Source organism: Varanus komodoensis, unplaced genomic scaffold, assembly GCF_004798865.1.
Source record: "Varanus komodoensis strain SLA01 unplaced genomic scaffold, ASM479886v1 scaffold32, whole genome shotgun sequence".
NCBI classification, from domain to species: Eukaryota; Metazoa; Chordata; class Lepidosauria; order Squamata; family Varanidae; genus Varanus; species Varanus komodoensis.
In genome coordinates this window covers 25,179,932-25,192,785 of record NW_025335798.1, presented here as the reverse complement: position 1 = coordinate 25,192,785, position 12,854 = coordinate 25,179,932, and the positions used below count along the sequence as shown (strand labels likewise).

At 37.0% G+C, this 12,854-nt stretch overlaps 1 protein-coding gene across 9 annotated transcripts in view; it reads left to right on the top strand.

Annotated features, from left to right (window-relative positions):
• NEB (nebulin) overlaps window positions 1–12,854 on the top strand; it is a 92,722-nt gene that overhangs the window by 68,827 nt on the left and 11,041 nt on the right. For 3 of the 9 annotated variants that reach the window (XM_044438111.1, XM_044438108.1, XM_044438117.1), the window contains 7 exons: window positions 893–985; window positions 4,263–4,355; window positions 6,098–6,190; window positions 6,619–6,711; window positions 8,381–8,473; window positions 11,943–12,035; window positions 12,493–12,585. In XM_044438111.1, the coding sequence (XP_044294046.1) occupies window positions 893–985; window positions 4,263–4,355; window positions 6,098–6,190; window positions 6,619–6,711; window positions 8,381–8,473; window positions 11,943–12,035; window positions 12,493–12,585 (651 nt within the window). The remainder of the gene's footprint in view (window positions 1–892; window positions 986–4,262; window positions 4,356–6,097; window positions 6,191–6,618; window positions 6,712–8,380; window positions 8,474–11,942; window positions 12,036–12,492; window positions 12,586–12,854) is intronic. The other 6 variants (XM_044438116.1, XM_044438113.1, XM_044438110.1 and 3 more) reach the window with 5 other exon arrangements.

The following is a 12,854-nucleotide window of genomic DNA, read 5'->3' as shown; positions in this document are numbered from 1 at the left end:
TTTGAGCCTAAGCTTGTATGTCGCAGTGCATAGAAACAGAACCTTATCATTTCTAGGACTCTTATTCTCATTAGATGGAGCTGTCTTCACACCTTCTTTTGCTCAGCTACTTTTTGGCTATGCAGCCAAAGGAGTTCAGCACGTGTGCTCATGGTATTAAAGATGGGCTGTCCTTGTTTTACCATGTGACCGTGCAAGCTATGTGCTGGCTTGCGGTGTTCCTGGCTTGCTTTGTCTTTTCGGATTTAATTGTTTGCAACTTGTTGGGTCCTCTTTTAGCTGGTCATTGTTCTTAGTATATTTTAAGCACAGAGGTCACCCAACTTGAGAAACACTGTCATTATGTGATGTCTTTATTGGTTGTGATTACTGCTGGGTGTCTGACCAAAGCAGTGGAAAGTTGCAAGACATGATTTAATTGTAATACATAAAATCTGGAGCAGGATATTTGGGGGGCTCCTTCCCCTCTATAGTACCAAAAAGCTGTTATTAAAAAAATAATGCATTGTTTGACACAGCATGGCCAGAAGATGCCCTCTGAATTTCCTTCAAATGAATGCAGTCAGTTTCTGGGGATCCTGGCCACAAAATTTACCTAAAACCTGTCTTGGGCAAAGCTATTTTGCCAATTCTAGCAAATCTGGCCTTCTTTTTAAAGCTCTGGTTTCTTTCTCTTTGTGATTGCTGTGTACCTACAACTAAGAATAGTAGGTTGAACTTATTTTTTTTTTAATTTTGCCTATGGACATTCTCCTCAGACTGCTGTGTGTATGCATTTGTTATGAGAGACCAGTCAAAACTTTCTTGCTGCTTGAATTTCCACTGTTTTGTAGTCTTTGTGTAGCAAGTTACAATGTTGTTTTCTATGCTCAATCTTGTTGTCTTGGTTAAGATTTTATATAAAGAAGATATTGGAACAGGAACAGCTATTGAAAAGACGCCTGAGATGCAGAGAATTAAACAAACCCAGGATGCAATAAGCACGGTACAAACCCTGATGGATTTTTTTTAACAACCTTACCCTTTGCTGTTCCAACTTATAAAACTTCATCTGCCTTACATGATCCTAACAACCCTTTTGGAATAACTTGCAAACCTATTCAAATAACATGAAAAAACCAATGCCTTCAACTGAAATATAATTTGCTAACTAGCTTGCCCTTTCTATCTTTACTTCTATATTTAAAGTATGATTCACATTATGAAAACTCTTAACTATTAACATTTTCTAATGTTCAACTAATGTTTATTCTTTAATAAAAAAATGGAAATTATATTCACTTTATTATCTTATCCAGAATGCTAATATGATGTTCCTGTCAGAAAATATAGTCACAGAGTTTTACAATTGGTAGTGATTTTTTGGAGAAATGTTGTGTTTGCTATTTTTCTTCTTTTATTTTTTTTTCTCCCTGATTCAACCTCCTTTATCTCTCGTTGTGTATATTGTGTGACATTTAAAAAAAAATCACTGTGATTGTATTTTATACAATGTCTTCCTTTCCTTTTTTTACATTTTGTTAAAAAAAGGTAAAACGACATTTGTATTAGTGTTATGTATGACTCATCCATGTTGGATAGAACAAGATGCCATCTTAAAGTGAGTATAAAAAGTGGATAATAAATACAGATATTCCAATCAGCCCTCCAGCTTCCTTCCACCCCCTCCCTGATGTTAAATCTATATGTCCAAGAGGAGACACCCGGGTAAAGTGCAGAGCATGTGACATGGTGGCAGCAGAGATTACTGCTGCCATTCCTCAGACCGTGCATTGGGCACTCATATAAGCCCCTGAGTTTGGAAAATGCTCTGTGGAGAATTTCACCATAATCCCACAAGTTGAATGGGGCTTAAGTTACACTTGACTAGCTCATGGTTCTGGTTTCAGTAGTATTTAATCCTAATCCTAATCAGAGCAAACAGATCTCTCTAGAGACTCACATGAATATATAAAGAATTGCTGCAGAATTACTGTATCTAGTTAATAAGACTTAAATTAGAGCTACATGTAGGTGGAATCTCCATGCCTTCTGAGTTAGGCAATGACCTGTGGAGATTTCCTTTTGTTGATATGGAAGATCCCCTGCATGTATGATGGCTTGGATCCAGACTTTTTTAAAAAAACCTGTTTTTTAATTGTGTGTTACAGAACAAAAACTAAACAACACAGTAAAAGTAAAATAAAATACTATGTTTTGTTACGTAATATTTAAAGAAATTCATAACACTAAATACAGGTATGTCTTTTGTTCCTATATATTTGTATGTAGCAAGACCTACTACTATTGTTAAAGATAATTATGCATAAACTTTAACACAGGCAGCCCAAATTTGAATATTAATTGATTTGTAAATTGCACCTATAGATCCTCCATTTGAAAATCAAATTTCATTCAGTCTTCCACACATTGTGTTATTGCAATTTCTTGTTTATCCTTTCAGTTTTATAGTATTAATACTTTCAATATCAAAAGTGTATGGAGAATCCATTTGCATTGACCTTGTCTTAAATTCCAAGAGATGGTAGGTAATTAAGAAGGTCATGTATATCACTGAATATGAAAGAACATTAATTCCAAAATCTAACAGAATTATTACCTCCTCCCAAAAGGAAGCAAACATTGGGAATTGTCAAATCAAATAAATAAGAGATCATTAGCTGCATTATGCTTTCACACAGTTGGCTGATTTAATTAAGCCCTTGTCAAAAAGATACTGTGGCCTCCAAGATATGTGAAAAATTAATTTTTGCTGAAATGTAACCTGAGATCTGTTTCCTCTTCCAAAATAGATAACAATGAATTATTCCATTGATTGGGGAAAATGGGGTGCCCTAATTTATCATTCCATTCTTGTTTAAGATCCAGTGTGTATCATTAATAAATAATGGAGCCAGTGTATTGTAGCACAGAATCTAGGAGAGCTGCATTGTGGTCCCCATGCATCCAGAAAGCTGATTGGGTGACTTTGGGCCAGTCATTGACTCTTAGACCTAACCTAAGAGTTGTTGTGAGGATATTATTGAGAGGAAGAGGACGATTATGTAAGCCACCTTGAGTTCCTTTAAAGGAAAAAGGCAGATATAAATATAATAAAGAGATAAAGATATTTATTTATAAAGATGGTAGGCCAATGTAGCCGTTCAGTCTCAATACTTGCAAGAACACAGGCAGCTTTGAAGCTGAAAAAAGCAAGCGGGCCAGACCTGAAACAAATGTTTCAACTGCAATACTGTCATTCAGCCATCATTGGCAATTTATAGTTAGCACACAAAGTAAAAACTGGCAGAGAGTTGTCATCAGGACCAACAACTGATCCAAAGTAAAAATCCATCCAAGTCCTCGAAACAAAGGTTTTCTTGTCAATATTTAAGTCTGGATTTCCTCATAGAGTAATTTTTCTTGGGTTGGATCCAAGCTTAGTCATGCTTAGAGTTAGACTTACTGCAGTAAATCAGACTTTAGTCATGACTTATTTAAGTCCCATTGATTTCAATAGGCTTACTCTAACAATGACTGTCTGGATTCAACTCAAAAGTTTATTGTTTGCATCAGAGGACTATGGAACTTTAACTTATTTTAATATGTTCCAGTGTGAATAAGCCAAGGAAAGTAGGATCATTTGAACTGAATGATCATACTTTCCTACACATCCTGGCGAACTTCATACTGGTGTGTAACTCAGGTGGAAGGAATTCATTATTGGCAATAGCTAGAGTAGCAACTTGATAACAGTAGCGCATTGGATTGCAGCAGAGAAGTTCCATAAACATATAAGCATACTCTGCTGCTCTCTGAAAATCTACTCAGCATTGTCTGTCTGGCCCCTAGAAGATGGGGCCAGGGATTATTAAAGAGAAGCTTCATGATGAACTCCATGAACAAAAGACAGTGTACTAGTTGTCATTCAACCACCTCATTCCAAACTCTTATACGTGTTGACTGATAAAGTGGTTTTGTTTCGTTTTGGTTTTGGTGTTCACCCATGACCCTTCTGCTGCTATTGAATTGTAGATAGCATTGTAATCACATTTCACATTTCTGCAAAGACATTGTTGCCTAATTTTCTACAGATCCCAGGCTTGATGTGGGCCCTTCCATATGGATGCATGCAGTGCTTTTAGCTCCCACAAGTGGGTGGGAGCTTACATTGCTTATTTTCTCTGTACTCTCATGTGCAATGGATATGTATGTCTTACGTGGATAATGTAAGTTGATTTTTGCTTTGTCTTGTTTCTTCTGAACTGCACATAACTTTGTAGATTAAGTACAAGGAACACATTGGAAAAGGAACTCCGATTCCTGATCTTCCTGAAGTAAAACGTGTCAAGGAAACTCAGAAGCACATCAGCTCGGTAGTGGCTGATTATTTTCTATGCTCATTTGTGTGCAAGAGTGTGCTGCTGGTCACATTACTAAACAGCCTTTTATCCCCCTTGCTAACCTGTGCCTTCATCATCAGGCCTCTGGCTTAGAGAAGCAGTCCTCTTACAAAAGCAGTCCTCTACTGTTACCCAAGGTTTAACTTCCAGAAGCTTTGGCAACTGATTTTTGCATTTCTTGAGAGAAGGATATCAACCTATTTAATGCTGACCAGACAGTGAAGCACCAAAAGTCTAAATGACAAGACCCAAGGAGGCAAAAGCAAAACAGATAATTTACAATTGGCTTCCTTGTAGTGGTACCCCAACATCTTCAGATTGTCCTACTTACCTGCTCGTCCAGAGACACTCTGGACATAATGCAAAACAAAGTGTCATGTACCTGAGCCCGTTCACATCAACAGGTTTAAGTGCATGTGGCCTTGGTACTATTACTCAGTATATTTAATTATTTCTACCTATTTAAACTCTTTATATAACAGTGTATGGCAAAATGATTCAGCAAATCTGAGCACCTATTTCACCTGATTCTTGGTTCTGAAATTCCACATATTGTATCCATGCTTACTTAATTCAACCTTTTCTCTTATTTAATAAGGTAATAACATCTTAATTGGCCACATCCTAAGTGGCATAAATAGCTGAGGTGATTTCATATCCTTTACTAGGAGCACCTCCTGTAACTTACAGTGTAAGTAAGTGTACTGCTGTATTGCAGATTTGCCAGGAAAACAAGGGAATTCTGCCTAAGCAAGCATGGATTCCTAATTCATGGGCCTCTTGAGTGTTTCAGTGAGAGAACTGTGCTGACAATTATCATGAAAATATGAAGCTATACCAGTAAATCTTCCTTTCTCCTCTCATTACCTTTGTACTTTTCCCCTTTCCCTGAGCTCTTTGCAGTACTAATTGTTTTCCGAATTTATTTTTGCATAATCCAGTTTCAAGTCAGGCACTACAATGCCTGTTTCTAACATTAGATTTGCCTCTGCTTACTTTATGATGTTTTGAACTGACTGAATGTCTTTTTCAATTAACTGTGGGGGGTTTTTTCTGATTGGAGAAGGGGACATTTTTTAAAGGAGTGAAATGCAGGACATTGAATATGTTTTTCAAAAACCTGACAAAAACTTTCATTTTTTTATCATTTTTAAAACAAAAACAAAAGGATTTGACAATAGTTGATATTAAAATAATGTTTTAATCACATTAGATACCTTTTCCTAAATTTGGCCCTAGATTATGGCTCAGATCCACTCTCATAACAGAGAATGCTGTGCAAACATCACATTTCTTCAATACCAGTAATATAATCTGTTTTGATCAAAGGAGAGTTTCTGGATGTTGGACTTCCCCAACCAAATCAGGGAGTTAAACAGAAACTACATTATGAAAGAGGTACTACCTCATCTACTACCTGTAGATGCAAGAGTCTGGAGCTCTTCCTTGGAGATATCTCAAAGAGTCCTAACAACACAAAATACTGATGGAATTAAGACAGCAACTCTTGTCAACATGACACACCATTCCTTCAGGCAGAGTGGAAAGCTTGCTAATTGGGCGATTTTGCAACACCCCTGCCCCTGGGTTCAATGCTCGAATATCAGTATGCAAAATAACCAACATGTGTTAACCAACATTCTGCATTGTGCACAGGCTTTTGTGACTAGCTGTCCTCCTTCCTTCTCACCTTTGTGGGTGTTTGTATTCTACAGGTTTTGTACAAAGAGAATACAGGGCAAGGAACTCCGATACCCGTTACTCCAGAGATAGAGAGAGTCAAACGCAATCAAGAACACATTAGCTCGGTATTTGTCAATGAAATCAGAACTACCTTAACAACTCATCTTAAACAAAAAAATAACATTCTAACCTCTCTACATTGTGCTACATGCCATTTTTGTGCTTTAACCTTTTAATTTACAACATCATGCACATTAAAATCATTATTTAAAAGAAAATAATTTTTAAAAGAAAAAATATACCTATCATCTTCAATAAAATTAACACTGCCTTCCTCTTCCACACATTTGCTTCCTTTAACTGCTGTATCTGACCTCCTTTTCAATTCACATTTAATGAATAATCTATAATGATTCTGTGCTTTCTGCTTTCAGTACTAGTCAAAGCATGGGATTAAACATGCACCGTTACTACAAAGTACTAGTCATGATACCATTGTAACTATCACATCTGTTCTAGTGTCTTTTGTGGATACTTCATTGTACCCTTACAGGTGCTTTACAAAGAAGACTTGGGGGCAGGAATGGCAACTCCTGTTACCCCAGAAATGGAGAGAGTCAAGCGTAATCAGGAGAACATTAGCTCGGTACATTGCAAAATATCTATGAATAAAACCCGTTAACCATCACCATCCCATGCTAAATATTTCTTTATATCTTAATCCTTCCACAAAACACTGAATATTAGCTCATCATGTTAGTTGAATCACTAAAATGTTAGTCACTGAAGCGAAGCATTAAAGCACTAACTTTGCCATACTTCTGCAGTGATTTTTAACTCTCCTTCTGATATTCTTTTCCTCTTCTTGCCTCTCCAATATAAGATAATATTATTTGTTTTAAAACAAATGATATTCAGAGTGAACTTCTTGTATCCCTATAACAGAATATGTTTCTAATAGCCTTTGGCATCCATGTGTTGATGCAGTGAGAGGTTAAAATAAAACCCTAACATTTTTTTAAGTAGAATCATAAAATGTTAATTCTGTTCATGTTGTTAATCTATTGCTGATAAATGTAAGTTTGGAAACTGCTAGACTTGCTAACTGGAACTGCAGCAGTGTTAAAAAGAAAAAGAAAAAAGAATGGAGCTGTAGTGTACTGAATTCCTTGGGCTAAATGGCCATGTATCTCAGTTATCCATGCCAATACCTTCATCACCGTAATATGGGGATCCTTATTATTCCTCCATAGTTGCCCACAACACACTGCCGCAGTGACTGTCCTCTCTGCACCCATTTCCAGATCCTTCTTCTGAAACATCTGTAGGATAGCTTATTCCCTCGACTCATCCTATAGCCTTTTCTTCATGACAGCAAAACAGGCTGAGAAAACGAGAGCAAGAAACATATTCTGGCCCTTGATGCTGCTCCCACCTTTCTTAAGGTTGCATGTTCTAATGGTTGGCCCTTTGTATATGCAACTGGGATGGTAGAGGCAGACTTCCCTGCCCTCTTCTCTCTGCAGAAGCACCTCCAGCCCAGGTAATAGTACAAGCGTGTCAGAGGATCCTGCTAGATGGAGTAGACTGATGCAGGATGAGAGTAAGGAATCCCACAAACTAGAGAGAGGTGTTTTCCATGAGCACTGCCCTCCCATCCCCAAAAAGCAGATCCTGGATGCAACTCCATGTCAGCAGTCCTTCAAATGACTTTTGTACCAGAAGAAGGTCTCTGGTTATTGCCATTTACTTTGTGGCAACAAGGGAGAATGTGAAAAAACAGCAGAGGTGGCAAAATGTTCCTAATTTCATGCAAAAGTTACATTAAATTATTTGACTATGCACACAGAGTATGTGTTGGACCCATCCTATGCATATCTATAACTAATAATATTAGTTATTATTGGCACTTATAACTTTCTGCTAATGCTAGGATACTGATCCAGTATACCCAGGTCAATGAGTGCTAGATTCTCGTGTCACAGATTGTGCCATTCAAGGCCAAATTTCAGTTGTGCTACTGTATGCACCATGTTCAGGAGAACTATGCCACCCCTGCACCTCTTAAGTGCATACATGGATTCAACCTAATTATGTTTGGTTGGGCTGTAATGCACATTTAATGACAAGAACTGTTGAAATATGCAGTGTATTTTTGTTTTTTGGACTTTTTGTGGTTTTTGTTGTGTTTTTTACATGCATTCTGGACTGCATATGAGAAACTGACAAGTTGCATTGTGTTCTCTATGTTGATCATGTATTTTTAAATGCATCAGATAATTTTTTCTATTTTTGACACTTCCCTTGTCACACAGGTGTTGTACAAAGAACATTTAGGGACTGGAACCCCAACACCTATTACTCCAGAGATGGAGAGAGTCAAACGCAATCAAGAAAACTTTAGCTCGGTATTTTTGTAATAAAAATGCCATTTAACTCCCTTAAAAATTTAATTAACCCTTACCAAACTTAACTCCTCCTCAATAACATAAAATACATTGATTTTTATAATCAAACTTGGTTTTAGTAGTTGAATTGCTTAATCAGTGATTTTATCCCCTTTATCCATTATTTCCTTTTATTTCTTGGATAGTGCAGAACTTGCTCCCAATTCATTCTGGTAGTTATTGTAAATATGTATGGAAAGAAAACAGCGGTAGTTAAAAGACAAGTTTTTCTCTGTATATTAGGGCACAATCCAACCAATGTTAAGTAATACTAGTTTCCTTTGATTTTAGCGTGCGAGAAAAAATACATACTTAAAATAACCCATTAAAATCAATGGAATTTAAAAGTACCTCTCTTTAACTGGATCATATGCTAATATTATTTTGGTTGTGAAAAGATATTACTTCAAATTACATTATTCTCCAAATACTTTGTTTTACTTATACATTAAAGACGATTGGCTCAGATTCTTTGCCACTGGATGAGACCACAATCCTGTATATTCTCATCAGCAAGTAAGTCCAGCTGAAGGAAACCAAGGAGATATGCATAGGATTGTGTGTTATGGTTTTAAATTTGCAGTACAAGAATAATCCCGCAATAAAGGGGACTTACTTTTCAATAGACTGGTAAAGGAGTGTGCTGTCAGTGATGTTGCTTAAATTTGTCTTTCTGGCCTTGGAAATGCAAGGGAAGTATTACAATCCCATACATGTTCTCCGGATCTGATTTTAATCTGAGCTATAATATGATTGAACCCCTTACTACACCACTCACCCACTCAGTTCTCAAGTTCTTTGTTCCCATTCTGTCATGATCTTTCAAGCCCCTTTTTCTCTACCCCTTTTACTCAGCCACTGGTTCTGGCAATAATGTTAGCATTGGAAAGTCTCTTCTTTGCCAAGGACACCGTAACCTGTTACTTTTCCTTGGGGAAATTTCCCATGTTTCCCATATGTAACTGCATATGGCACACTGATAACCAGCACGTCAAGGAAAATCTCTCACTGCTGCCACTGCTGCTGCAGCTAGCAACCCATAAGGCAGGTGGGAGGACCGGCCTGTAGCTGTAAATGAGGGGTATGGAAGATGGAAAAGGACTAGTGTGGGTGCAGCAAGGCTTGTGGCCATAAGCTGGAGACAACGTTGATGGCACGTAGCAACAATATTCTGCGTTTTGGAGAAAGCAGACCCCTAAACCAGGTTAAAAGCCTAAACCTGTTTTCTTGAAAAGTTATTTTCTCTAAAATACTGGGGAAAAAAATTTGTTTTCAGTACTACACCATCTGCAGTTAACAAAGCCCCAGTCAATGAGGGCGGTACTACAGTGTTGTAGACAGACTGATGCTACGGTGGCAGAAGTAGTACAAAGTAACCATTGAGGGACCATTCTGTCCCTCAGTCAGCTGGTTCTCTGTTATGAACTTTATTGTTTATTTGCCTTTCTCATACATCAAAATGATCCATAGGATGTTTTGCAGATTGCTGAGACAATGCCATGTCAACCTCTTTGCTAATTAACTAGTTCAACAAAATATTCTGTTCAGTATTTATTTGCACACAGTTCTTTATATTCATTAAATACCACTGCAGGGTTTAATTTTTTTACCATTAAATGTAACATATATCATCCGAGCCAACCAAAATGTACCACCAATTTAACTTTGTTCTGGCTTTGTCCATATTGACTTTCATGGGGGAGAATTAACCCCAACCAGAGCCGGGTACCTGGCTTTTCCCTGTTACTATGGCATATTAATTTTATAACCATAGCTATCATGTCTCTGCATAGATGGACACAGCCATATATGGGTGATTTGGGGGAAGGAGGCAACTTTGTGTCTGCTTCCATGAATTTATTTATTTATTTATTAAAACATTTTTATGCCGCCCCATTCGCCGAAGCCTCGGGGCGGCTCACATCAATATTCCATGTGTTTGAGGTCTTGTCTGTGCTGGGAACTACATGCCTTTGCCACAGTGTGCGTAAAGTCTTCACATGAGATCTACATCCTCTCTATTATGGCAGAGTACAGAATGCATGATCAAAGCAGATATTCATGGGTCATTTTACAGAGGACCTCAAACAAAGAAAGTAAAATCAGTAGCTTTAAATGTGACTTCAACACATACTTCACTGATCAATATACACGCTTCAAATAGGCCCACGTATGCAGGGCTAGAGCAACTGGAGACAGGAGAACTGGACATTGTTGCCTCAGAGATTTACATACATTGAATAGAACTTTAATATCATATTTATTCAAAGATAAGGTTCCATTCTGACCCTTTTAAGACTAACTTTATTAAGTACTCATTCCATTTCCTTACATGTAATTGACTTTTAGAACAAATATCCAGCCTACCATATTCAGTTACCAGTCACCTTATTTACATTTTTGCATCTTAATCTTTTTATCAATAATCCAGCATTTTGTTAATAGTTTTTCTCATTGTTCCAACTGTTTTTCTTTTTTCAATCACCTTGATTTTTAAAAAGTTGTTGTTTTGTTCTGCGTGACATCATAAAAATCGTATGGTCTGAATCTCCAACAGGGTTGAAATACAGTACATTCTCCATTAAAAGTGTGTCAAGCCAAATAACTAATAAGAAATTCTGCAATTAACATTCAGAATATGTAGATTCTATATAATTCGAACATTCACAGTTCGTTCTTCAACCTCCACCTTTCTAAGCTTACTACATGTTATATTTCTACCTGGAAAATGTTTACCCTGTGATATATTTCACAGTGGTTTCTTTGCTCTTTTCATGGCTAAGTCTCCTGTGATTTTAGCATGACAAAACAAAGCTTATATAGAAACTGGCTGATGTCAGCATAATGGCTTGTGGTATAATGTGATCAAAATATCCTATGATGAATCTCTAGATTATCTACTGCAAGGGGCATTTTATGTTACATGCATAATTAAGAAAAGATAAATCTGCAAGAATATCCATCTGTATAAGAAAACATAAACTTTACAAAGCCCATATGTAAATTCAAGCTTAAACTCATCCAGCTTTTAAACCATCATGAAATTTCAATTGGGGTGAGTGGGTGGGGAGGGTTAGGTCCTTGAGCATGGTCACCTATTAGACACATTTAAGTCCTGCTGACTTTAGTCTGACTGTTAAGAACATAATTAACTTATTCCATCAAATAAATGGATCTTAACTGTGCCTACACTTGATGGAGAACATTATTTGTATATTATATGTAGGTGACGATCTCTGGAAAAGGGAAGAAACCACTGGAAAAAATATTGTGGAAATATGACATGGACACAATGCTCATATGGTATTTGTGAAAGCATGAGACTCATACCAAGGAGGTTTAAGACTATCTTTTTGGGCAACCCTCAATTAACTCTTGTTTTTCTTTCCTTTCCTTTCATTTTATTCTGTAATCCCTTCTCCTCATACAGGTCCTATACAAAGAAAGCCTAGGGACAGGGATACCAACTCCTGTCACTCCAGAGATTGAAAGAGTCAAACACAACCAAGAAATCTTTAGCTCGGTACTCCTGGGAAAAGAGTTATTTTAATTATGCTTTGTATCCTGAATTAACTTTTTCCCTGTCATCTTAGCTCCTTCTTGTCAATGGACTTACACTGTTTGCTCGAGGATAGTGTCACATTCTACAACCTTTTAACATTCCCTTCCTTCCTATGTCTTCTCTTCAATCCCCCTCCAAAAGTAACAGTTTATTCTCTCACCACCTCAACTGCTTTGCAAATTGCCTATTGTTGATAGATGCAACAATTGCATATACTTCAAAAGATGCATAACTCATTAAAACAAAACTAGCCCTTGTTTTCTCAGGAGAAAAGAAAGGGTGCTGTTGTGCATTGTTTTAAAACCCTAACACAAACACCTGGCAAAATAATCACAAATAAAAGCTACCACAGTGCTTCAATAATATAAATATGTGTAATTTTACTACTGGCTTATCAGATTACTCTTCTATCCCACAGGTGTGGTACAAAGACAATATAGGGAAAGCAACCCCAACTCCTGTCACTCCTGAGATGGAGAGAGTCAAACGCAATCAAGAACACATTAGCTCGGTATTCAAAAAAAGAGGAGGGAGAAAGACTTGAATTCAAGTTTTTTTTAAATGACTTTAGATGTGTTAATGATTTATGCTTTCTAACAAAAAATATTCCCAGTTCACCTTTTAGTGTAAGGCTTTTACCTTTTGAACTCTTTCTTCAACCTAAACTTTAACATATTAGTACTAGAAGTTGACTTACCCCTTCCATTTTTCAGCAACACAGAACTTCATCTTATGTTTCCTAGTTTTCCAGCTTTCTCATCCTACTACATTATTTTCATA